Consider the following 26,186-nt stretch of genomic DNA (forward strand, 5'->3'; position numbering starts at 1 on the left):
TCACATCACCAGAGTGATGTCCGAGAGGCAGCCGGCAGGTTTCTGGTCAGCTCCACCAGTGCACTTGTTGAGAGGGAAGCTCTGAGTAGGCCTGGGCTCCTGGCATCTCATGATGTCCTCAGCAGCTGAAGGGAGGAGTGTGCTGCAGGAAAAAGGAGACCTCATGCTGCTTAGAGACAGCAAGAAGGGATCAAAAGGGCCACGGTGCAACATTCATCCACAGTATCATCACACACAGGCTCAGAGATGAGGCTGCCAGGCTCACCTACTCAACCTCCCATCCCAGGCAGCACCACTCACCCTAAGAGACATCCAAAACAGTGATGGGACTTTAGGGTCACAGCTTGATCTCCCTGGCTGCATGTAAACCCAACTCCATCCCAGGCCGGGCACAGGAGCAGGGATGCCCTTTCCCTAACACCAGAGACGTGCCTGCCCTCCACTTCAGCTCACCCAGATAAACCCTAGTCCTCCACCTCTCTGCAGGAGACGGTCAAGGCCAGCAGCACCCATTCTGCAGCCCAGGTTTGCTTGGGGAAGCTGGCAGAGCACAGTAGTCCCAGAGGCCTTGCTGGTCTCCCCGGCCCCATGCTGGGGCTGAGAGCCTCTGCTCACTGCTGGCCACATAAGAGCCCACAGAAGTGGTGCAGGTCCCTGTGGGGAACATCTTGTCTGCCTGTACTGACCATGACAACCCCAAACATCACCCAGTCTGGCTGTTCTGGACCTCACTCCCACCTGAGCTGGGTATACAGTGCCGAGGAGACACACCCAGTCACACAGGTATCACGCCAGCCCCACCAGCTAGCTCTCCAGAGAGCAGAAGCTGGCTTCAGACCTTGCAAGCCAACCTGTTCCTCTCCCCTTAAATAAAGCTGCTTTCCCTGCTGCCAGTTCTCTCTCAGGACACCAGTCCTAAAGCCACATTATGAACATCATGCGCATCATGGCCAATGCCAACTCACCCCAGTCTGCCCAGTTCCAGTTTGCTGAAGCCATTTGATTGAACGTTGCTCTTCTGGAGGAAGAAAGACTTTGGCCATGACCACTGCAGGAGAGAAGACAATCAAATGGCTATTTAAGTCGTGGCAAAAATCCGTCAAGTCTGCTGTGCTCTGCCGTAGGCTGCCCTAGTGTGCTTCAGCTTGATCTGCCTCACATTGCTGCGCATCGTCACTGCCACCAGACTGTTCCCAGAATAGCAAACAGAGCAGTCTTTGCTCTCTGCTTAATGAATCCTTCTGCTGTAAGTGGGAGCAGAGCATCTCGAGGTCAAAAGAGTGGGTTTCTTTCACTGGATCAGCCTGCTGAAAGGCACAGGAGCGACAGACGGAGATGGCGCCCTCGTGGAGGGGAATAAGGGCAGGCTATGTGCCAAATATGTAGGGCTGTGCCCAGTACACCCAAGGATATTCAGATGCAAAGTACTTGCAGATCTGATATACTGGGTGGATTTCTTGGTGGTGGTAGACAGAAAAGTGTGGGTTTTTCCTGAGTCCTGGGCGCCTTGGCAGAGCAGGAAGAGGACAAAAAGTTAGGGTGGGAGTCACAGGAAGCAGAACAAGCAGGGTCTCTGCCCAAGCAGACAACCACCTCTCCCTAGCTTGCCCACAGCCATACGCACCATCTGGGCCAAATCCGTCCCTGCCCCAGTGTGGTACCCTTTGACACACCAGTTCTTCAGTAGCTCCAGACCTGGTAGATGACAGAAAAGACAAGAAGCGAGAATGAATGACCATGTTTGCAGAGAGTTAAGCCTTCCCAGCTTTGGGCACACAAAAACGCTGTGCAGAGTGAACAGACTGTGCAGTACATGCTATGCAATAACTACTTGAGCACGTGCCTGAGCCCCAGCAAACACGGGGTAAACCAAGGGCGTTCACCCTTTGTACAAGCAAACAGCAGCGAGCGCCAGCATGTGGGCTGCCGCAGTGCCTGCTTTCCTCCTCCGGAGCCAGACACACCGTGCAGCAGGCTCAGCTAAGCAGAGAAACTGGGGCAACATGGGATTTGCCGAATTAGACCAGGCTGGCTGTCCCCCTGAGCCCGATGCCTGTCAACAGAAGCACCTGATTTGGGCTGCACTGGTGAAAGTTCCTTCAGTGCAAATGTAGAGCAGCTTTGCTGTCACTGGCCCCTTTCCCAGAGGACGGCAGCTCGGGCAGCCTCGTCCTTGCACAGCATCGATCAGCTACCACATCCTGGAGCATCATCCCCTCCCTGCAGGGATCCACCATCTCCTCCCTGCAGGGATCCATCTGGAGCTTGACATGGGCCAAGACCTGGTCTCCATCCGACACAGAGAGCGAGTCCAACATGGAAGGGACTGTTCCTCCAGCCGCACACAAGACACGCTGCTCCAGAGCACAGAGAGGTCACCTTGAAGCAGAGCTTTGTGTCTGCACTGAAGAGGCTCCACTTCCTCCAAGGACTCCTGCTAGCTGTCCCCACTACAGCCAAGTTCCCTGCTCTCTGCTAACCCAGAAATATTAAGAAATCCAGGACTGCTCCCTTCCCATTTTCTCTTTTTTTACGGGCCTTAGAGCCATAGTACAAGCTAAGGTGCCTTGAGATTTAAGAACCAGCAGAGCAATGGCCAAGAACTTGATGCTGTCGAGCTGGGGTTACTGTGGTTTGCTATACGATACCAGCCCTGGCTGTAGGAGGAATCCTTGCTGTCCAAACTCTGCTCCTCAATGACCTTTCAGCAAGCCCCAGGATCTTGGAAAAAAGCCCCACATATCAGGGGCCAAGGGGAGCAGTGCACCTTGCTGGCTGAGAGCAGGGCTGCACGAAACACACATGAATGGGAAAGGGCCAGGGGAGGCCGGGTTTTGCTTAGAGGTGAAGAGTCACGAGGGGGTAGAGCAAATCTTCTCGCTGGGCTGCTTTGGGGAAGCTGGAGCACTGAACCCGGACCCCAGTCTGAGCATTCAAGGCAGCACTTCAATGCAGACGATGACAGAATCTTTCTTCCAGCTGACAGGAGAGCATCCAGCAGAGGTATTAGTGAGGCAACGGATGACACAGGCTGACAGCGCAGCTGGAGAGAGCTATGAGGTTACTGTCTCTCTGTGAAAGACTGTTACCGACCCTTTTGATATTTGCTTTAACATCAGTGAAAAATGACAAAAGTATTTTTTTTTCTCTCCATGACAGCCAAGCTAGGAGCACACATATGGTTGCCTCAGTGGAGGGCCAGCTCTTGCAGAAGTCTCTCCAGCCGGATCAGATGCTGAATGCAGAGTCCTGAGCTATAGTCGCTTTCTTTTTATGTTCTTTAACACTTCACACCAGACCTCACTGGTTCTCTCTCCTAAATAGCCTCTACTGCTGCCCTGATAGACAGGTCTGGGTGAGAAGGAATTGATCCAGCCCAGCTATGCCTCATTAAAGGATGTTTTTATTAAAATACAGACCCTGGAAAGGTCAAAATGATAGCTAGATTTCTAATGTTTAGGAAAAATTCCTTTGCATGCATGCTGACAGTTTTTCATAAATTAGAAAACAGCTGGAGACCAAGGAATAGGGCCAAATTTTTCCTTAACTTCACAGACCACCTGCAAGGAACAAAGTCCAGTGACTCCAGCTGTCCTCCTCTCAAAAGAGGGCAGAGGAATGCAATAAGAGGCCAGAGCTATAGGCTGAAGGCAGAATCCCAGCCTGCTTCAGCCACAGAACACCTAGAAGTGCTGGTGCTGCATTTAACAGAGCAGTCAGCACCTCTGACCAACTCAGAATAAGCTTGATATTTGAAGTAGTCTGGGAGGGTAACATATTTCTTACGGCTACTGTGCAGGCAGGCAGCTCCCGCTCAACACGTGCAGCTCAAAAGTCTCCCACGACCGCCAGCAGGCAGCCTGCCTGACTCAGGTGACTGTGCCAGGCTCTCAGATGACAGTTACCTTTGTGTTTATTCAAGTAGTATTTGAGCTCCCACTGGGTCACCAGGATGTTGAAGTAACGAGGCTGCTCAAAGAAGCGCAAGTACCGCATGGAGATGTGGGTGGGGAACACTCGCTCGAACTGCCCGCGCCGGGAATATTCATCCTCTGTCTCCACCAGGATGCGAACATCATCTGGGGTCAGGATGTCCAAGACAGAAGAATAAAAATCCTGCAGACGAGAACAACCCAAGGTCAGGGAGAAGTGAACTCTGTTTTGTCATTCCCCCTTCCCACTCCTCAAAGTGTCTCAGGCAGAGGTCTCCACACATCTGAGATCTTTGGGACACAGGCCATAGGGAAAATTAAGAAATCTAGGCTCAGTGGTGACATCCACACTGCACGTTGCTGAGGAGAGCCCCAATTCTGCAGCCCAGCCTCTCTTACAGATACTACCAAGGGGCACACAAGGCAAGTGTCCCTGCTAAACTGCTTGGGTCAGCAGGCAAAGGCTATGAGAGCTGCACAGAGACACGAGGAGGAACAGGCAGCGCTCAGACCCTCTTTGGGGACTCGTGAATAATGTGGGCACATGCCTATTTTAATGTAAAGATGAGCCAGTGCAGCAGTGGCCTAAGGAAACCCAATTTATTTCAGACCAGCTGCCTTGTAACCCACTGGAGCCCAAGAGCTGCCTGTCATCTAGCTGTCCCCACGGAGGGGCGCAATCTGGCAAAGGACAAGGGGCAAACATGTGGGATGGGTTGGGACAGTGGCTTGGCAGGATGGCACAAGTACCAAAGGAAATTGTGTCATACTTGGTCAGGTATCTTCTGTGTCAAGTAGTAGGCCTTCTTCATCTTCTCTGCTATGAAATGCTCAGATGCTGGCTTGGGCTTCTCCTTCGAAGCACTGCCCAGACTGAGGACACAAGAAGAGGCAGTAGAGCACTTAAGCAGAGAAGAAAAAGTCCTGTCATGGCAGAGCTGCTCCCAGCAACTTTCGTGAGAGCAGTGACACCCTCAGGAAGATGCTGTGGAGGACAGAATGCTTCCTCCAAGGATTTCACTAGTTCCAAGATCAGTGATGCACCCACAGCCTTGTGCATCAGCACAGGACCCAGGAGGGATGTGAGCAGGGCCACTGGGATGACCCTGACAACTCCTCGCTACGGCATTTCAGCGTTCCTTCATCCAAAAGTTGAACCACCACCTCACACTCACATAGGATGCAAGAGGGCCAAAGACATACCCTGACTCGATTCACAGCACTTGAAGCCTGTTGGGATCTCTTGTTTACATCCCACTTGGAACTCAGGTTCCTGACTGTAAGCACAGAGCTGGGAGTACGAGTACTCGGTACTGGTACTGTGCAGGGAATGAGGGAACTATTAGATCAAAACTTCCTCCTGCAACATCCAAGAACTCTCAAGACTGGAATTCAGCTCCGGCTCCACATGCCACAGGAAATCCTGGCCTTTTGTATGATCTGACCAGCAACCATCTAAACTATTCTAAGCACCCAACTGAACCATTTGAGGATTCCAGAGTCTGGGAGATACTTGTCCAACACCTTTTAACCCATATATCAACACAGCCAATTTGTTCTGCTGCTGCAAAAATCATTAGTTGTGTGTAGATCCAAATAGAGAGAGCCTCAAGGCAGTGCTGCATAGTGCTTAGGGAACATACGGATCTACTGGAACTATGCCCATATGCAAAAAAACCCTTCATATCCTTCCCAGGACAGGAGATATAGTTAAGCAAACTTGCCCCTGGATGCAGGAACTCTGGTAATGCATCATCTGAACCATGTTAAGGATCTGCTTAATTCCCTGTGGGTCCCTCCGAGGACACCTGCCCTTCAGCACCTCTGTCACAAGCTGCAAACGAGAGTGTGATCAAAGAGCTGCAGATAAGCTGGCGAGAGCTCCCTGACTGGAACGGGCCCGCGCTCTACGCTTGTGCCTTCACTGAAGGCATAGGGCAGGCAGAGGGCAAGAGTCCCATCTCTCAGCGTGCTGGTGCTCATCCCAGCAAGCTGCTCTTCAGTGACATACAGCCAGCAGCATCTCTGCCACAGAGAACAGGACTGGTTTCCCCCCACCATGAGGTTCAAAACTAGTATAAGCCCAAGCTGTGGTGAAACACAGAAGGAGCAGGGTCCTGGGTGCCAGACATGCCCAGAATTAGCCTTATGCAAGAAACAGTCATTTTAGCTGCAAGGTAAGACTGTGCATACCCCTACCCATAGGTCTACAGCCTCTGACACCTGCAGTCCTGCCTAAGGAACAGACCACTCTTTGTAAAATAACAGGTGCTCTTCTTGCTCAAGGCAGCAGCACATTGGCCCTGGGGTAGAGGGTAAGCAGATCCAGCCCCAACACAGCCAGCCAGCCCTCCAAGCAAACTGAGAGGCAGTGTAGCTCAGCATTGCACTAGTTCTGGCAAGGGGAAGGAGGAGAGAGCACGACTTGACTAACTGCAGAGCAAGCACAAATTATGCTGGCCTCACTTCCAACTATGGACCTGCAGAGAGGACATAAATCCACCTGTCTTGAAGAGAACACAGGAACCAGATACCTAGGCAATGATGCAAGTCCCTCAGACCCATAGGTGAAGGACCAGCAAGCACAGGCTCTCAACAGCACAGAAACCAGCATTTCCTGGGCTGTAAGCAGCACCCAGATGAAATCCCCCAAGAAAAAAGCCTGCCTTGTCCTGCTGCTCTGACAGAGAAGGGGGCTGACCTGCAGGTAGAGCCACTTCTTGTCTGCGGCCTTGAGGCCACACTGTCTGCGCTGGGCAGAACAAAGCCGGCGAGGTTGAGGAGGTCTCGGATCATCTGGCCCTTGATGCTCACATCCAGCGGGGAGTTGGAGTGGAGGCTGCAGGGAAGAAGCATCACAGCAGTCTGAGTGCTGGAACAGAGATTCCAAGCCCCACAGACCCAAGATCACTCCCTGGGTTAATACCAACTGGGATACAAAACCCAGCCTGTCCCTCGCCTCATCACAGAGAGCCATGAGCCACTGAGAAAAAAATTCCTGACAACAGCTCTGGGCTCCCCACCAGAGACAGTTAATTTCTCCACCTCTTCCTAGATTTGATGGAAACCAGAGCCACATGTGGGACCACAGCTCTGCGTCCAGCTCACACCCATCTGCTCTTGCAGGCAGGAGCAGCCATGCTCGGGCACATCACAGCTTCCAGCCCTGCCTGCGCTGCCGGCTGCCGTCAGCAAGCAAGGAACAGTGCACAAGGCAGCAGAGCCACTGATCACTTCTGCCCACACACAGCAGAAATCTCTGCCGTCACCCGTTCCCTACATAACACATCTCTCCTTGGCCTTCCTTTTTAAATGTACTCTTCCCTGGCTTCAGCTGGAACGTGCCCAGCAAAGGTTTCTGAGCTGCAGATGGATGTTGCTTTTGCAGATAGGGAAGACTTTGATTCCTGCAGTCTGGAGAGGGAGGCTTCAAAGCCCACAGTCTTTCAGCACAGGGTGGAGGGGACACCATAAGCCAAATACATTTTGTGGTAAAAGAAAGGCCATTATCCACTCTGCTGTGGCTCAGAATCTGCGTTACCTTGGGGAAATGTTGACCTCTAAGATCCAGGGCTTGAGGTTTTCATCCAGCATGATATCAAACCCAAACAGCTCATGGCAACAATACGGCCGCCGCACATACATCTTCACCAGGCTGTTCACATAGGGCTCAGATCTGCAAGCCAAGGGAAAAAACGTTTGTTTCCAGTCAGACAGCAGAGCCCTGGCTGTTCACAGCACATGCTGCCAGTTCTGAGAGCGTGTGCAGCCACGTGCTGCGGGAGCAGGTGGGCTGAGAGACCAACGCAGGCCTGTGAGCTGCTGCACCATGTATGGATCCAGCATCACATCCTGAGCATCACCTCTCTGTCCAGCAGGATCCATCTCTGAACACAGGATCCATCCTGCACCAGGGGACCTTTCTTCTCAGGCACCCTGGCCAAGCAGGGGAGTAGCTGGCAAGCTGGGCAGAGCATCAGGTACACCCCCACACTCTAGGCCTCCCCCCTGCACTACAGGCAGACCCAGGGCATGTGAGGTCTGTTTACCCATTACAGCTACTGCAGTATGAGCATAAGTAAAAAGATGAAATGAAGGATCCAAGGAGAAATACTGAACCCAACAGCAGCGGTAGAATTTAGATTAAGAGCAAAGGGACTGGGCTGAGAGGGGACTGGGGAGTCAGAGGGGCCAGGGTGCACCCTACCACCAGGCACAGAGCAAGGGGTGCCAGGACTCACGCAATGATGGTTTTGATAACGATGTCCTTAATCTTCTCCCAGATGGCCTCGCTATTAACTCCCTTCTGGGTCAGGTAACTCCAGAGAGCTTTTAGTGCCCTGGGAGAGAGAAAGCAACAGAGGCAGCTCTGTAGTCCCTTGCTGCTCAGCCCTGCCAGGGGAGTGAAGGCAGCAGAGGGAAGCCTTGAAAAAGCTCTTCCCTGGCATGGCTATGCTTCTGCCATCCTCAAACCCCTCAACTTCTGGTTGCTGCCCTCCCCAGCCCGGCTGCTGATCTTGCAGGCCCAAGCTACTAGGAACATAAATCTGTCAGAGACTTGTCCCTGCACTGGAGTAATAGGTCCCAAATTAGCACATGAGCAAGGTATGTCAGGCCCAGATCTTCCCTTCCCTCCCCCTCCATGTCCTCAGCAAACCTCCCCTTCCTGCAAGCCTTCCCCCGCAGCACTGCAAAGCAGCTCAGCAGGGATCCAGCAAGACCCCTGTAAATCTTTTAGCTAGAGCCGTTTCACTGAGGCTTCGGGGGTGGAGAAAAATTTTTTAAAATGTGGAGAACAAGACAGTGGGGGGAGCGTCTCTGCTTTTATAGGAGTTTCCCACACCACATCAAGCACTGTGAGCTACCCTGACACAGAGCCAAGGATGCTCAGATGTTACTGAAGTGAGACCCTGTGGCTAATGGCCAGGAATCCAAAGGTCACACTTCCTGCAGACAAGTTGAAGTGGATTACAACCACCCTCATCTTTAACGTGGGAGCAGCCAGCTTTGACTTGCATGGTGGTATCAAAAACCCACACAATCCCTCTCCTATGGGATTTCAACTGCTGGGGGACAGTAGACCCTTCTCAATGTCTCAGTCAAGGAACAGACCACTGTGCAGCAGGTCCAGGTCTGAGAAAGGAACCTTACCACAGCAGACCACCTTCTGCAGTTCCCTTTGAAGTAAAGTGGCCCTGCCCAGTCCCACAAACTGAGAACTCTATCCTGCACTATTTATAAAAGAGTTTAAACATCACTGTGGCATCAGAGACAAGTGCCTGGGGCCTTGGATCAGTCCACCCATGGGACAGAAGGGAACAAGAACTCCTGCAAGACTGCAGCCCTCCTCTCAAATGCCTAGAAATGGCATTGCTGCTCCTAGTCACACTGAATAGCATAGAAATTATCAGTTTTGCACCAGGACTGCCCCTTTCTCTGCCTCCACATGGAAGTCAACAGTGAGATGGACAGAAGCTCCAATCTAGCCAATTTAAGAATCACAATTACCCATTCAAATTCTAACAGCAAAAAATCAGATTCTGCTTTAACCACATCCCATCACCCCTGCAATAGGGCAAGAGGATGAATGGGCACAGACGAGAGCAGCATGGAAGCAGCGAACAGCACAGACACTGGCAGGATGAATGGCAACCACAGCCCACGCAGCAGTGGACAGGATGAGTCACAAGCCAAGGAAATCGTCCAGATTCCATCCACACTAACCCATGCCAAAATCCCTCTGCTCCTCCAGTTTCCCCAAGCAGGAGCCGATGACACAGGAAGCATCTTCAAGTTTTGAGTAGGAATACTGAAAAAAGGCTGACTTAACAGAGAACAGAAAGAGCTGCCCTATGCCCTGAAAGCAGCACACCTACCATTTGTGTCCCTGACAAGCAGTCTCATCCGAGTTGGACTTGTAATCGGTGTTGTTCTTGTTCACACTGTAGTTGGTCAAGTGTACAAACTTGTTGCTGAGGCTCTTCATTGAGGACGAGTATCTAGAGGAGGCAAGAGGAGCACAAGCAGTCCGAGCTGCCCCCAGGCCCACCGGGCAGGCAGAAACTCTGTTCTCATCTCAGACCCCTCTGGGCCACCCACCAGCCCTGCTTCCTCCCTTTTCCCAGCTGCCTGGAGCAACCTGTCCCCATGGGCCCAGAGCTGATGGGACAAAGCATGAAGCACAGAGCCAGCTGCCTTGGGGCAGAGGGATGCAATCCCATTCTCGCAGCAGGTTCTTAAGAAAAGGCCAAAGCATTGGTGAGCAAAAGCACTGAGGGAACTGCAGCAGCCTGAGGCAATATAGTCAAAACTGGAAGAAACACCTCAGTTTCTGGTATGCCAGCTCTTAGGTAGTATGAAGCACAGACAGCATATTTCAAGAACCATTTTACACTGAGCTGATCTTGCCTTGAAAAAGGTGGATGAATGAAGCATCCTCTCACATTCCCTTTCAACACTGTCACTTGCAGTGACGTCTTATGTTTCCAGACTGCTTCTTAAGCAAGTAAGCTACAGCTTTAAGCATCATCATATCTGGAATGACTCTCTCCTGCCCCAGCCAAGGTGGGTACCACAGCCACACATGCCCCCCGTACCCCATGGGGCAGCCCCCAACACTGCTCTCCCACCCAACCTACTTGCAGCTGGCGAAGCGAACCAATCCATCCTGGAACAGGTAAACCCTGAGGGGATCGTAGCAAGTGACATAAACGTAGATCCTCAGGTCAAACTTCCTCCCGCCAATGAGGTAGGGTTTGTGCAGATATCTGCAGATGGAAGCAAGCACCAGGGGAGGGTTATGATTTCGGTGCACAGGGACATCTCTAGTCCCCACCTCAGAAGGCTTGGCAAAACCAGGGATCAAATGCAGAAGACCTTTTGCACAGCATTTCCAAGTTAAGTGCATCACAGTCAAAATGAGAGAGAAAAAAGCTCTCCCATGCATGGGGAGGTCCTACAGCACATAGGCAGAAATCCTTTCTGTTCAGTTTCATTTTAAAGAGGTTTTCCCTGGCCCTAAGGCACAGTAGCCTTTCCACACCCACAAGAGTGATCGCAATATTCAGGAACATCTAAGACATGCAGTCGGCCACAGATAGTTTGGTTCAGTAAGCAAAAACAGCTGGAAATTTTTATCCAAATAATTTGATTATTCACCCCAGAAGTTCATGATTTTCCATAGGAAAACTTGTCACTTTGCAAAGGAAGTGGACAGGGAAGAACAGACAAGCCAACACAGCAATTCCCTGTCTGCCAAACACCAGACAGTTTTCCTGCCCTCACAAGAACTTTCCCAGAAAGAAGCCTCAAACCAAGATGAGCTATTTGTTTTTCTGCAAAAGGAGAAGGAGACTCCAAAAATCCTGTTATTTCAAGAAAACCCTTTGACCAATGTACACACACACACACACAGAGGCTCTTACTGCCCCATTCTAATTTGAACAAGAAAAAATTATTTTACAATCACCACCTCTTCCTTGGGACTTCTCTTCCCACTGTGCTTGTGGGCACTGGTTAAGGTTTGTCTGCCTCCAAAGATGCCAAACCCCAGAGCACGAAGCAGTGGGAGCAGGATCACAGCACAGCTGAAGCTGAATCACGCACCAGACAGAAACTCTGGAAAGCCTGTGGGGCCAGTTTGTACCCAAGACCTCAAAAATCTACACAGAACTAGCAGCACTCCAGTAAGCCTAGCTGCAGCTGACAGAGCCAGACTTCCAGCACCAACATTACACCCAATCAGCCGTGAAATTTCTGGATGCAAATCAGGTGCTTCTGCTCTGCCATGCAGCCCAGACCTGGCCAGAGAGATTGGACACTAGGAGGTCCCAGGCTGTGTGGCAACCTGCCTTTCCTTCACTCACCTCTGTACCAGCAGCGGTCTCCTTTTGGGGAGCTGGCTCCATTTGTGGATGACCTGGATACCCATGCCTCTGGCTGATGCTGGCTGCAAAACACAAACAAGAAGAGATCAGATCTTCTCCCTGCAGCTACAATGGGACAGAGGATTGATTTGCTTTGTGCTTACTGGTTTCACAATCCATTTCTGGCGGCTAGCTCCTTCTTCCCACGCTTTCCTGAGTAATTTGATGTCCTGGGGCAGGATGAAGGACTGAGGGAAGAAGTTAAACTCCTTCTTCCCACAGCGAGACTGCATCTTCAATAGGTTGCGCCACAGACGGTCCTTTCTCCCAATTTGAAATGAACCAGGGAAGTGGTTTAGCTGGAAAGGAACCCAGACACTGTGAGATCTCCCTGCTTCCCCACCTCTCTGCCCACCCCTTGCTGCTTCCTGACCAGAAGATATATCCTTTCTGAACACAGCGCAGGGTAACGTTCCTTGTTCCTCTTCCAGGATTGCACCAGGACAGGACCCACCTGGATCCTGAATCTTTGCAGGGACAAACACCTGCACAGTGACCCGCACTGGATACAAAGCCAGCAGCTGCCACCCCACCCCTTCTAATGTCTAAGCAGCTGCAGGGCGCTAACCCTCAGCCTTTGGGTTTCCTCTGGCAGTATCCTCCACCCCAGTGGTTTCCCACTTGCATCTAAACTGTGTGCCAGAGCCCTGCCTGTGCAACATAAGCTCTGGAGACAGAAAGACCCTGCAGCAGGACAGAAACAGGTCTGGAGGCTGCTGGCTTCCAGCCCTGGGCACTGCCTCAAGACCAAGCCATTTGCAGCATCATGACTCTCCAGAACAAACATGTATGTGTGATAGCTATCAAACCTGCAGACCATCACATGTTGCCAAGCCATGGGCTACTCGACTTTGTTATGACCTGAGTTAGGGACATTCCCTCTGGCTGCGCTAGCAGGGAGGGCACTCGCCCTACCGCTCAGTTTTGCCAGAAGGACTGCTTTAACCAACAACGACTGAATTTAGACAAGCTCACATGTGAAGATGGCTTGGCTACAGCCTCAGTCTGTACCACAGCCACCCTCACAGCAGGGATGCTCATCCAGCTGTGTCTCTGTCTGTTGAGCTCATCTCCCAGCACAGGAATGCTGCTGGAAGGGACACTGCAGAGACAGCCTGCACAGCAAACACCTGGCCCTGAAGAGAGGGGCACTCAAACTACTCCAAACACACCCTTCATGCACATGAAGCAGGTCAGCCCAAAACATCCTCTACCTTCTGGTGCTCCCTGATGGCTCTGAAGCTGGGGGATTTCATGTGGTGGCCCCAGCAGCCCAGCCAGTCATCACTTTCTGTAGGAAAAACAGAAAAGTCCATGACCAAGTACCCTGCCACCCACAACACCCTCTCACCTCAACAGCACCCCATCTCCTGGGGCTAGCAGAAGTGTGCTGGGATGCTGCACAGCAATAGCACAAAGCACTCACACTGGCTGCCGTGAAGCTGCCAAACCAAGGGCTGTGAGTGAGATGCAGTTAACCAGGTGGGACATATCCTTGCCAATGATTGTTGTAGGCATCTGGGCAGACACAGGGTCAAAGGAACGGCTTTAATCCCCCAGCACCCCGACTTCCCTGCCTTACAGCAAGTGAATGAAGTACTGCACTGCAGGGGAACATGTAGGATTGCAAGACTTCCTAGGCCTTGCTCTGCCCTGCTTGTACCATTATAACCTCAAAATGGTCTGTGCAAAGGTCTCCTGACATGCAGGAGTCCTGTATGTACTGCTGGGAGATCACACTTGAGGGCATGGATCATAGCTGCAAATGCTCAGTGCTCTCCCAGCCCCAGCGTCCTCCTACACATCTCTTCAGAGACAAGAGCCCAACCCTGAGACCTCGCTGGCTGTGGTCAGAGAGGATGGCTTCTTCCTCAGCACATGGAGACAAGGGACAGCAGTGCCAGGGTTGGCACTAGATGAGCACCAGCCTCCTTAGAGTGGCAGCACCATCTAGAGGCACAGCTCAAGCAAGCCAGAGCACAGCTCTGCTGCCCCACACACTGCCTCTGCTCCTGATGACCCAGGAGTAAGTTCTTGTGGTCCATGCCAGGGACAAGCCAAGAGGGAGATCAGGCCCTGCCAGGTCAGACAGGCAGAAACGGGAACACAGCATCCTGCAGCGCTGGGCCCATATTGCCCCTGCTCTGCTCTTCGCAGGCAGTCTGCCTTCCCATGCCCACAGGCTGGAGATGCGTGAGGACACGACACGTCGGATGCTGCCAGCCTCCCACAACTTACTTTTGCTGACTCTGAAGTGGGACCTGACAATGGTTTGCTTCACTATGTTTGGTGTGACTGTGCACATTTTCCATCGCAGCAGCTTCCTTTGCTCCCAAGGCAGCTTTTCCACTAGGAAGGCAAAAAGATAAGGATAGAAGGAAAACAAACAGAATATCCCGATTTTTTTATAGGTATACCCAGCGGAATTCTTATATTTTGCTGCACAGGCACCAGGCTTTCAGAGGAGGGTGTGTATCCCCCTTTGCAGAACTAGCACAGAACACCAGACCCCACGGCTCGGAGAGATCCAGGATGCTGGAATATTTGGTGGCAGCCTGACTCAGGCTCCAGGCTGCAGGAGCAGCCATCATTTTACTCCAGCCTTTTGGATCTCACAGCGGTGCTGGGTCTCATTGTGGGAGGGATGAAGGGGAGCCGCTGTGGCCAGCTCCCCACTGTGTGCTGGCACAACTGCTTGCTAGCGACAGGATGGCTGCTCTCACCCTGCATGGCGACGGATCCCAGCTCACCTCTCTCATCCCGAGTACTGAAGTAGATGGTTGGAGGCACATTAGGGAATAAACTGCAGACAAGAGCTGGTTTGAGCACTTTCTCTTGAGCCTCGGCAGGCCGGGCCAGGCACTCTGTGCAGCTCCTAGGAGAGATGAAGTGGTAGACGGTTGACTAAAGGTGAAAAGTAGCACAGGAAGGAAGGGGGAAGCTGGAAGGAGCCTTGATCCTTGTGTTGGGCATCTGCATCATTGCAATGTGGTGCAGGCAATGGGCACTAAGGTCAGTAACCCAGTCTGCAGCAAGGAGGCGTGAGCTTGTAACAAATGCACATGCCAACAGGTGTAACCCCCGCAGGTTTTATGTTTTGCTGGGGCAAGGGGTGGAGTCTGTTACATGACAAACCCTATAATCTAGTCCACAGGAACAAGGGGTGAAGGTTGTAATGTATACATGATTCAGATGTTGTAACCCTCTTGTTTTGGTGTGCTGCAGGGAAGAGGGCTGGAGTTTTATCAACTATGTATACTCCTCCTTACCACAGCAATCCCTAGCACCTGGGAGGAAGGCTAGAATTATCTATTAAGGTTGTGATGATGCTAAAAGTAGTTTATAATTAATATATATTAAAATATACACCACTGCAATCAGTGGAAGAAACCACACCGCAGTAAACCACTAAGGAACAAAGAGCAGCAAAAGAAAAGGAACCACAACATGCTGACCCTGATCTCCCAGGCCACCCCTCTCCTCACTGAAGGGACTGAGTGTAGCCTGCAGCAAGGGGATTAGGAGGCCAGGATGGGGGAAGAAGAGGTGATTTCCCCTAAGTCCTTGTATATATATATTTTTTTCAATACCAGAATCAATAATTAAAAGTTAACTAGCAATAACTTCTATTGATTAGCATTTCCTGGCACAAAACTGGCTTTGCCCACAACAGATTGAAGGCAGGAGGCAGCTGCAAAGGCTTCGAGGCCAGCCCAGCACACAACCCGCACCAAGAGGTGGCTGACATCCCTCCCTCCCCACCACAGGAGGCATTTGGCCCAAAAGCCATCTGCCCCCAGAGGCCAACCAGCCATGTCCTGCCAGAAACAGCTGCTGGTCCAATTTCTGTCACCTCTGCACAACTCTCACAACCACATGTGCACGCCCAGAGCCCTGCAGCACCCTGAGGTTCAAGGCTCACAGGAAGCCCTCCTTGTCTCCCAGGTGAGTTATGGCATGATGAAAAGCAGCAAGCTGTCAGGCAGACAGCAAAGCCTGAGGCAGCCCTGGTGCAAGGGGCAGCACAGCTGCAAGGACCAGCTCCTGTTGCTGGATGAGCAAGAACAAGCCCCACAAAGGTCTGCCAGGATCCAGGGAGACAGGGCTCAGATGACAACAGGATGAGCAATCCTCCCCAGAGAAACCTCATTCCAAAAGCTAAAGGAAAACCCAGGCTCCAGGACTTGTTTATAGGATGCAATGCTGAGACACAAGACCCCAAGGAGCTTTAGCAGTCTCTGGCCCAGGATGCCTCCACTCTGCTTCATCTGCAAGGACATGATGCTGCAAGAGCAAAATTTAATCCAGTAAACCTAACCCAGCAACTGGCAGTGGCAGTGAAATTAAGACCCCTGTTTTGCTGTGGTGGATGCACTCTCAGCACTTTGCAGGCTGCTGTCTGGAGCAAGGGAGGGACCTTTGATCTGCAGGGTAGCAAGGAAGCTCATTTTGGTTGGGAAGCCTGTTGCTACCTTCAACCTACTCCCCCACATGCCACTAGGGAGGGCAAAGACGGACGAGTTTGGACAAAGAGGCCAAGTTCAGTGCACAATTTACAGCTACTAACCTGGACACAAGAGCCACAGAGCCACTGGATGACACACCATCAACAGAGGAGTCACCTGTAGGAGGGGACAGACTCAAGTTTTGTCTCAGTGGGGAATGAATACACACAGAGGAAGGGAAGAGGGAAAATAAATGCTCCAGGGGACAGACCCTTCTCAGCTGCACTGAATCTTTGGATCCTGGGTTTTGCCCACTAATTGGTGGCATTAAGGGCAGGGCAGGGGGTGGAGCTGATAGCCCTCCACAGAGAGGAGACGGGTAAGTTTTGGAGTAGGACAGTGGTGAACCCTAATTCACTCCCCAGAGGAACCCATTCAGTTCTTCCTTGGTGCTAAATCGCTTCTGGGTTCAGCACAATCTCTAGGTCATCCTGAAATGACAGCATGACTGTAAGACAGGAGGGCAGCTGCACTCACCCCCAGCTCCCAGATGGACCCCACACTACCCACCTCGAGACACAGGGCACAACCCTCCTCAGGGAACCAGCACTCACTGTCCTCCTCCTCCTCCTGACTGCAGTTCTCGTCCAGGCCATCAGGAAGTTCTTCCTCTGCTTCGTCCTGGGGATGGACTGGCTCCAGCAGTAACTCCTCAGCAGTGACACTGGGACAAAGCACATCACATCAGAAGTGGCACATGCTTTCCAGGGCCAAAAGGCCCAGAAGCCCACGATGCAGTGTGAGGTAACATGGGCAAGGGAGCAACAGCGCCACTCTCCTCGGCACTGATTTACAAGCACTCATCCCAAGCTAGCAAGATGGAAAGGTCCAAGAGCAGCCTGAGAGGGAACAGTTCCCAGCAGAGCCAAAAACAAAGAAGCAGGACATCCTCTCCCAGCAAGAGAGCAAGAGCTCTGTGTCCTTGTGCCCTCCCTATCCTGCATCAGCTCCACATTCCTTTAGAAACTGATGTCTCTGCCCAGGAAAGCTTTGCTGGAGCTGGCTCAACAGCAGGCTTCACCCAAAACACATGCAGAGCCTGCCACAAGCAGCAGGGCCCTGTGGCTGTGCAGGGAGCAAGCTAGAAATGCTACACACTAACTCCTCGCTGTGGCTGAAGGAGAAGGCAGAAGAGCTCAGAGCCACTCCAAGTGCCTGTGTCAAGCTGGAGGAGGAGGGAAGGCTCCCCAAACACTAGGATGCCGCAGATAGGTTTTGCTAAGGGATGTAGCCCAAGGTTATCCTTATGGCCACCCCTGTAGCACCCACAGTACACTCTCCCCCAACACACACAGATGCAATGTCCAGCCCAGCCCACTGCAGCCTCCCTCCTCCTTCTCCTGGCTCTACTTACTCGGGCTTTCCCGGGAGCACAGCCTGGGTCCATTTCTCCTCCTTCTCCAGTTGGATGGTGGACATCTGAGTTGCCACTTCGGAGACAGCAGCAAGGTACGGAGGCTCTGCCCTCGGCACCTGCTCCCCGCTGTGCGGGCTCAGACTTCTTACAGGCCAGCAGTCAGCACTGCGGTCAGGAGAGCCTGCACGCGAGGCCAAGAGGTGGGCACTGATGCGCTTGGTGCAGACAACAGCACCATCGGTGCCTGTAAGGCTCGAGTTACTGTTAAGGCGACGGCTACCCAGCTCCAGGTTCAGGGGAGCGATGTTTTCTTTTGGGGTGAGCTGCGCTATGATGTGCTGCCCCCACCTGCTGTGCCGGTTGGACAGGCTGCCCATGTTCATAAGGCCAGAGCTTTTGACTTCACATCCAAAGCTGTTGCGTGTGGCAGTCTGGCTGGCTGGCTGCTGCACAGCCTCTGTGAGGCTCACCTCCAGCTCCTTCCCTTTTAAGCTGTGCACTCTCCTCCCAGCATCCTCCCGCGAGCACCGGTTCTTCCTGAGGATCGCACCGCTGGGCACAAGGGTCAGGGAGGGGACTGTGGTTTGCTCCAACACAAGGTTGCTGCTTTTCACTGCTCCGTTGACCAGGCTGCCGGGGGAGCTGTCTCCATTGTTCCCGGAGTGGGGACATGAGGCGGCAGGGAGGCTGCGGATGTTTTTCACCTTCTTGATCCCTGGTGACGGCAGCAAAGGCACTTTAGCACTGCTTGGCCGTAGGAAGGAGTTGTTATTGAGCACCGGTCTGTAGGAGCTGGAAGCCTGCTGACCTGAGCTGGGGACAGAACCTTCAGCCCCAGTCCCAGAGTGCTCCTCCGCCAGCACAGGCAGCAGGCAGGGCTCCACCAGCAAGGAAGACATCACCCTTGCTGTGGCAGAGCCGGTATCCACAGGGCTTCGGAAAGGAAACCTGGAGGGCTTGGGTCTGGGGCAGGAGCGTCGGTAAAGCAGAGCGCTCCTGCCCACATCCAGGCAGGGTTGGGCCAAGGGCAGGCTTGGGAAGGCGTCTTCACCAGGGTGTGCGTGGCATAGTGATGGTGGACACAAGAAGCAGGATTGCTGCAGAGGGATCCCTGAGGGCAGCAGGCTGCGATCCTGGAAAGCACTCACATACTTCTTCTCTAAATTCCAAATGGGTTTTGCCTGCTGCTGAGTGAGGCGCCAGGCCCGGCGTGGCTGAGCTCTCCCTGCCAGAGGGGTGCCCAACCTGAGTCCGATGCTCTTCTCCCGTTTGGGGCCCAGTTCAGTGTGTTCTGGTCCTGCAGAGGCCATGTAGAGCCATTGCACATAAGGCAGGAGCGAGTCAGTCATCTACAGCAGCATCTTTGCTGGTCTGAAACAAGACAACAGCATGAACGGCGCTGTTAGCCCAGCAGGGCAAAGCACCCAGCCCAGTGTCCCAGGAGGCGAGCAGGGCAAGCTGCTTTCCCTGCAGGATGAAAAACCATGTCTCCATCTACTGAGCTGCCCAAGGGTCTCCTAGGACCAAGTCAAAGGAAGAGCTGGCACCTCACTTGAAAGCAGAGGATGAGAAAGACAACTTCGAGAGGGCCCTGGGAAAAGTGCTGTCCACCATATAGCATGTACCCTGCAAATACACAGCCCTTGCTTTTAAAATTAACAAGTTTCTCACTTCTGTATCCCCACAGAAAAGCTCAGTGAGAGCTAAGGGATTCCTAAAGAGCTCAGGATCAAGAAGGCAGCAAAGACCAAAAGCAGGGCTGTTCTAACATCAACACCTTGGTTTCCAGCAGAGACTGGCAGTACCAAACACACAAATTCCTCCTCATTGCAATCTTACAGAAAAGTGTCTTGCAAGGAGCTACTGGCAGACCACAAAGCTGCAGACGTAGGTGTCCTGAATCCTCCTAAAATTAACTATTGCACCATGCCTGTAAGATCATCTTGCCCGAGGAGAAGGGAAAGAGAAAGCAAACCATGCACCAGGTTTTGTCTTGCTTTAACATATGCCTAGAGGGCTGCTGGATACAGCCATGATAGGAATTTGTATCCCAAGGAGGCTGGCTGGCTAACTTGCTCTTCCACCTTTCAGCTCTCACAAGGTTGCATGTTTAAAAGAAAAAAAAAGTACAAAAAGAAGGGTCAGAAGAACACCAACCATCACCCTGTTACTTTTCTTGCAATACACATTCCTTTCTCACCTGAAAACTAAGCCTGGGCTGCAGCAATTGAAGTGTAGCTACTACAAGACCCCTGGGCTGCTTGGTAGCACCATGACAGTGGCTCACACCCACCACAGGGCTGGCTCAGACACCTACACCCTGCACAGACCTACACCCACCAGACCTTCTCAGCCTGTGAATCAGACCCCAGATCAGGTCAGCAGCACCCCAGCCAGAGGCTGTATCAGGCGGGAATTTCCTAGGCAGGATCTCACAGGAGCTATACGTCCTCAAGGAGAGCTGCTGCCCTTCCAGGCTCAGCAAGAAGGTACAGAAGGGGTCAAGTCTGCCCTATGTCCATGGCCATGCTGCTCGTTAGCCTTATACAGGCACACTGAGCACTTCTGGTGAGGACGGGGCAGCCGCATCCCTCTGCGAGCTGCAGCCCAGAGGGGCTCCAAGCCACAGGGATCGGAATCCCACACACCAAACACAAGTGAGCTGTATCACGCTACCCGATCCGCGCCCAGCAGCAAGCCCAGCCGTGTTGTGACATTCACAGCGATTAGCACAGAGCAAAGAGGCCGGAGCTCAGATGCCACCACCTGCCTAGCTCAAGTTTCCCCCAGTAAACAAGTGAGAGAAGCTCATCTTCCACACGCCATCCCACAGATGCACCTAGGTCACAAGCATGCTCAAACTCCTAGTCGACCCTAGCACAGCACACCAGCAGACACAGATGTGAAAAAGCAAAATAAATACAAGGAGGTGAGGGAAAGCATCCCTGACGTCCCTGCCTAGAGGGGATTGTCACTGCAGCATCACCTTGCATGCTGTCAGCTTGGCCACCACCTGCACTCTCACTCAGCTGTCAATGACCTTGCAAAACCAGCCTACAGTGAAAGCCACCTGTGCCTTGGCTCCACACGGCTTTACAGCTATCAGTGAATCATCCTGCTATAAAAATAAAAGTCATTTGGCCTAATGAAGCTGTAACAAGGGACAGTTTAGACACAGGTGTGAGCATGCCAACAGAAGCCCTGTGTGACCCTGCTTTGGAGTAAGTGACAGTGGAAGCACAGCTGTGATCAGCACAGGCATGGGGGTACCACCAGCAGCCGCGGCTGCCAAGGTGAACGCCTGGCCATGGCACGGCCTTAGCTGCCACCGCCTGCTCGGACAGGGCCAGTCCCCAGCCCCGCAGTGGCAGCAGGAGAACATGCTGACCTCGCCCCTCTCCAGAGCGGTTTTGCTGCGGAGCCGCAGAAGCAGCCAGGTTGGCGTGAGGCGGGGGCACGCTGGAAGCAGCGGCTGCAGAAGGTAGCTGCAGGACCTTTCATGCAGCTTCCAGGCAAGGACTGTGCAGTCCGACAGCTGGTAACCACCACTGCTTCCCTATGGAGACACAGGAGCTCAGAGGTATGGGCAGGGAGGACAAAAGGAAGAACATGACCCCACACAGGGCAGGGCAGGATGCATCCAGGCTGGCAGCACCAGCTCATGCTGCATGTCCCTCTTCCTGTCCACACTCCTGTCCCCTCCTGCGTCCCAGTTTAGCCACCTCCAATGTCTGCCTGCAAACCAGCTCCTGTCCTCACTGCAAGAACAGCTCAGCAAAGCAGTTGCTGAACATCCAGAAGCAGCAGCAGAGACACCTTCACATGCCAGGCTGTGGGCACAAGACGACAGCAGCTGGGCATGAACCGTGTCACCTGCCCCAAGGTTAATCAATCCCTGCTGGTTACCAGTCAGGGAATCTTCCCAGTTAGGTTTAACTTGGTCAGAGTTTTGGGGTGAAGGAAGGTCACAGCTTGATGCAAATCCCTAGTTCTGCCAACCCAGCCCTACAGTGAAGAAGCAGGTGTCTGTTCTGCTGCTCACAACAGCAACAAAACTCACTCGGAAATTTTATTGTAGAAACATGAGGTGGGAAAAGCCCAGTGCAAACTGGCAGTGATAGAAGTCAAACCCAAATATCATTACTAGTAATTAATGGATTTTGGCTTGGACTTATTGAGACACAATAAATATAGAGGCCAAAGTTGTCACTGTTGGGGAGACCATAGAGCTGCACCCGCTCACAATTATTTCGCTAGCACCTTTTATTCCACACAGCCTGCTCGCAAGCTTGGGGACATCAGCTGGAGTGCTGCCACAGCCTTTACGAACGTCCCATCACAGGGATGCAGGGGGCACCACACGCGCCAGCCTGTGTGTGCCCCACTACGTGTTGGTGGAGGAAGGGAGCATCTTCCAGCCCGAGCCTCCCCTCGCCGTGCACTCCTCTAACATCAGCATGGCAGCTCCTTGCAGACCCATTTCTAACAGGAAAGGATGAGACTGTAAGAGCCCAGGTGTGCACATCATCCCTCCATCATGTAGTTTACCTGGGGAGGTTATTTTAAATGCAGCTATGGTGCCATGCTTAAAATAACAAGAGCTTGCAAATGTGTGAGCTGCAAGCTGACCTGACAATGTGCTGTCAGCCTCACACAGCCCCAAGTCATAAAAGAGTGGGCGGAAAGTCAGACAACTGCGATTTGATATTGTTCTCTATGCCATCGCAGGGTGCAATTTTAGCCTGTTCTTTATGATTAGAAAGGAAAACATCTTTTTCTAAAGGAGACCTGAGTTCACACCAAGTCCCTCACTCAAAGCTCTGAGACTTTTAACTAAACCTTGACCAAGCAATTTAACAACACCACAAAATAATCAGGTTTTAAAACCAATACACATTTAAAAATAAGGGTTTGCACCTCTTAAAAAGAATTTAAAAGCTTTCAACAAGATCAAGCACTGTGGTCTGAAACCAATTGACTGGCTGTGCCTAAAGCTGCTCTTATACCTGATAGGTAGGTACAAACTCTTGTGTTTCAACAGCATGGAAACCACCATCACCTACACCAGCTCCAGGAAACAACCAGCCCCAAGTGCAGTCACACATCGAGGCAAAGCAGCATCCAAGGCCATCCGTGAGTTCAAGCTGAAGAGCAAAGTCCTGCTGGCCACAAGAAGTCTGTGAGAACAAGACAGCTCAGAGAGAGCTCAGCCACCACAGACATGCTGGTGGCACAGGGACCAACAGCCTGGCATACCGCTTTGCCACACAGCAACGCATTGCTGCTTCCTCTCAGCTCCAGTATCGTCCTGCAGAAGCAGGTTTTGGGTGCAAAACCAGCGGCACGGGATGATGACCAATTTCTCTCCTAATCAGGACAGCAAGTTTTTGCTTGGCCACTCAGGTCGAAAAAAGATACCAGTGAGAAACCACCCACTGTAGGGATGCGTCAGCACATTCCACCTGCATCCCGGGATTACATTTGTGCCAGCATTTATGCTGGGGCCAGTCATTTCAATTCAACGGCTGTGGGGCTGAGCTCCACTCTATGCTAAACAGAGGAGGCATGAGAAGTGCATGGCTGCCCAAAATGATCCTTTAACTAAGCGGAATGCTGCCCTGTGAGAAGAGGCACGCAGCGGGGAGGGAGGCAGAGCTTATGAGCAGGGGGGAGCTGGACCAGGCCACGGGAGAGCTGGGATCCAGCCGCTGCCTCGCTCTGTGCCGCAGCAGATCCCTCCGTGTGTACACGGACTGGGGACTGAAGGCTCACACGTTTGAGTTCCCAGTGGACTTTCTCACCACTCTCAGGGCATCAGAGAATGGTGTCAGATGAGGCGAGGGACTCCAGCACAGCCAGGCAGAAAATCCAGGGCTGCAGCAGAGAGAGCGCACCGAGGACATCTAAAATAAAAGGCTGGCTCAGTGCTCTGCCCGGGAGGGCTGACCTGGCTGTGACCAGAGTGTGGGGGCCACACCAAAGGGAGAAACATCCAGAGTGTGGAGTCACCACCACTATCAAAGGATATCGACTTTGCCACCCTGACAGAGTCCCCAGGCCACCAAAGGGGATGTGCTGCACAGCCATGGCAGATGGCACAGCTCTGTATTTCCACAGCAATGAAGCTGGGAAGTTCCTGCCCTTGCTCCCACCCCCAATTCATACTTTCTCATCATCTGGGCTATGGTAGAAGCTATATAGCAGCATAAACTAGAGTAGGGAAATGAGTCTGGGTTAAAATCAACCAGCTAAAGTGTGGGATGTTTTACAGCCTCAACTGTTTCAGTAAGGAGTTCGAAAGCACCTTCCTGCAGATCAAAGCAGACAGAGAACTGAAGAGACAGCATTCTCTATCAAGCTTCATTATGGGAGAAAAGGTACAGGATAATTACATAGTGAGACCTGGGGAGAGCTTGGCCAACAGCACAGGAACTGACAGGCAGTCAGCACAGCTCAGTCTGGTTTTAGGCAGCCTGGCCACACTCTCATCCTTTGGCAGAGAAAGAAAATAAAGGTAGAAGACTCAGAGTGAGTGGAACAAGTATAAAATATCAACACACAGCAAGGAGACAAGAACTACCCAATTAGTTCAAAACACATCAATTCTTTGTCCGTCTTCTTGACACTTTTTTTCTGGAACGTATCTGGAACTGGAAAAAAAAGCTTCCAGGTCTGCCCTTCAGTACGTGATGACGACCCTTCCATATCTTGACAAAGGTGGGAAAGATTTCCCTGGAGGCACCAAAACCACCTCACCCCATACAGCAGTCTCTCAGAGCTTGGAAATGGAGCTGAAACAGAGATACAAGTTGGGAAGAAGCCGCCAAATACTCCCCAGACTTGCTGCATGGAAGGAACCCAGGAAATGCCACAGAATGGCACCCAGCCAGGCTGGTACAGCAGCCAAAGCCCCCGACCTGCCTAGGTGACATGACATCGCCATGCAGGCATCATTATCTGGGGACGGTGGCATTTAGCCCAGCCAGTGTCCTCCTTGCAATGCGATCCCTGCTATGCTGAGAAAGGCCCTGGGCATGACCAAAGAACAGGAGGGGCCGATTTGTCATCAACAAAGCTTGCCTAATACAAAACTTAAGGACTGCAGCAAGAGAGCAATGCAAGGACTGAAAAGTGCCACGATCTGCTGGGTACAACCGTTAAGAGTCAAGGAAAAATTACTAGATAAAACTGTCATTAGACCAATAATTCGCTGTTTATTCTCCCAAAATGCCTAGGAGCCACTAGATGACCTACATCTTTTCAGTGGGGAGCACACAGCAATGAAAAAGAGAAACTGCACTGGAGAGAGTCACATAAGAAGGGTTTTGATGTGTACTTGTGGGGCTGAACAGCATCACCCATGCGATACCTGCAGCCTGCCTGGGCAGGGAGACAGCATGCTGGCACGCCAGGCTTCCCCATTCCTGTGCCCCTCACTCCCAGCCCTGATCCTGGAAGCGTCCAGGAAACACCCCGGGCTTGTCTCAGCTCCTCTCGCAGCTCTGCCCTTCACCTTTCAGACCCATCAGCTCCTTTTTAGGACACCAGAGCAGCCGAGCCAAAACCCCAGTGGAAGGACTAACAGCCAGGCTGTCCCAGTGCCCCACTGGAGTCTGGTCAATCCCAGCTCCACCACTGGAGAGGCCCATTGGGGCCGTGCCTCGCTGGGGAGCCAACTCTTCTTCCTCCCTGGCACTCACCCGGGGAACCCACTCTGGGTCTCATTTCTTCATGTGAAAAGTCTTTGAGGTCAAAGGCGCTATCGAGATGTCCATCCCGCCCCGGGAGCGCTGTCCAGGACGCCGACCCCAGCCTGTCCCGCCCAGAACATCCCCCCCACGCGGGGCCCGGCCCGGCGCACCCCGATGCGACACGCGGTAGACCCACGGGGAGCCCCGCGAGGAGGCCTGGGGCTGGGCAAGGTGCCTCCTTGGGGCCCCGGTACAGATCGAGTGGGTGCTGCGCGCACGGCGGTGGGGCGGGGAGGGCCGGGGGCCGCGGCGAGGCGGGGAGGCAGCGGGGGGACCAATGGCCCCGCTCCCCGGGGGGACCCTGGGAATAGCACCCGGGGGACACGCACTCCCTACGGAGGGAAGGACCTTGCTCCTCGGAGAGGAAACACATGCGGGTCAGCCCCTCCCGTACTCACCGCCCGCCCGGCGCCCACGGGCCCCACGGCTCCCCGCGCTGCCGCCGGCGCCCTGCCCGCCGTTACCATAGGGATCCGGGGCGGCGCCACCACGTGACTACACCTCCCGGCAGCCACCGCGCCAGCCGAATGCAGCTCCCGTGTGCCGTGCGGCGCCACCTAGCGGCCTGGGGGGGATGCAGCCTGGGCGCCAGTACCCGCCGTGGGGCAGCCCCGGGACGGAGGCGCGCAGCCCCGGGACGGAGGCGCGCAGCCCCGGGACGGAGGCGCGCAGCCCCGGGACGGAGGCGCGCAGCCCCGGGACGGAGGCGCGCAGCC

General features: G+C 53.0%; 1 protein-coding gene across 1 annotated transcript; it reads right to left on the bottom strand.

Annotated features, from left to right (window-relative positions):
• On the bottom strand, window positions 1–26,027 carry TTLL4 (tubulin tyrosine ligase like 4). The gene is made up of 19 exons (XM_065638262.1): window positions 25,869–26,027; window positions 17,717–19,090; window positions 16,917–17,026; window positions 16,425–16,479; window positions 14,608–14,732; window positions 14,096–14,206; window positions 13,072–13,148; window positions 11,962–12,156; window positions 11,798–11,880; window positions 10,571–10,699; window positions 9,809–9,931; window positions 8,174–8,272; window positions 7,474–7,608; window positions 6,634–6,771; window positions 4,703–4,805; window positions 3,906–4,116; window positions 1,625–1,695; window positions 966–1,048; window positions 1–142 (listed from the first exon to the last, which is right to left on the bottom strand). The coding sequence occupies exons 2-19, from the start codon at window positions 19,066–19,068 to the stop codon at window positions 1–3; spliced, it is 3,342 nt and encodes a 1,113-aa protein (XP_065494334.1). The 5' UTR covers window positions 19,069–19,090; window positions 25,869–26,027.
• Between the last annotated feature and the right edge of the window lie 159 nt (window positions 26,028–26,186).

Source organism: Caloenas nicobarica, chromosome 6 (assembly GCF_036013445.1).
Source record: "Caloenas nicobarica isolate bCalNic1 chromosome 6, bCalNic1.hap1, whole genome shotgun sequence".
NCBI classification, from domain to species: Eukaryota; Metazoa; Chordata; class Aves; order Columbiformes; family Columbidae; genus Caloenas; species Caloenas nicobarica.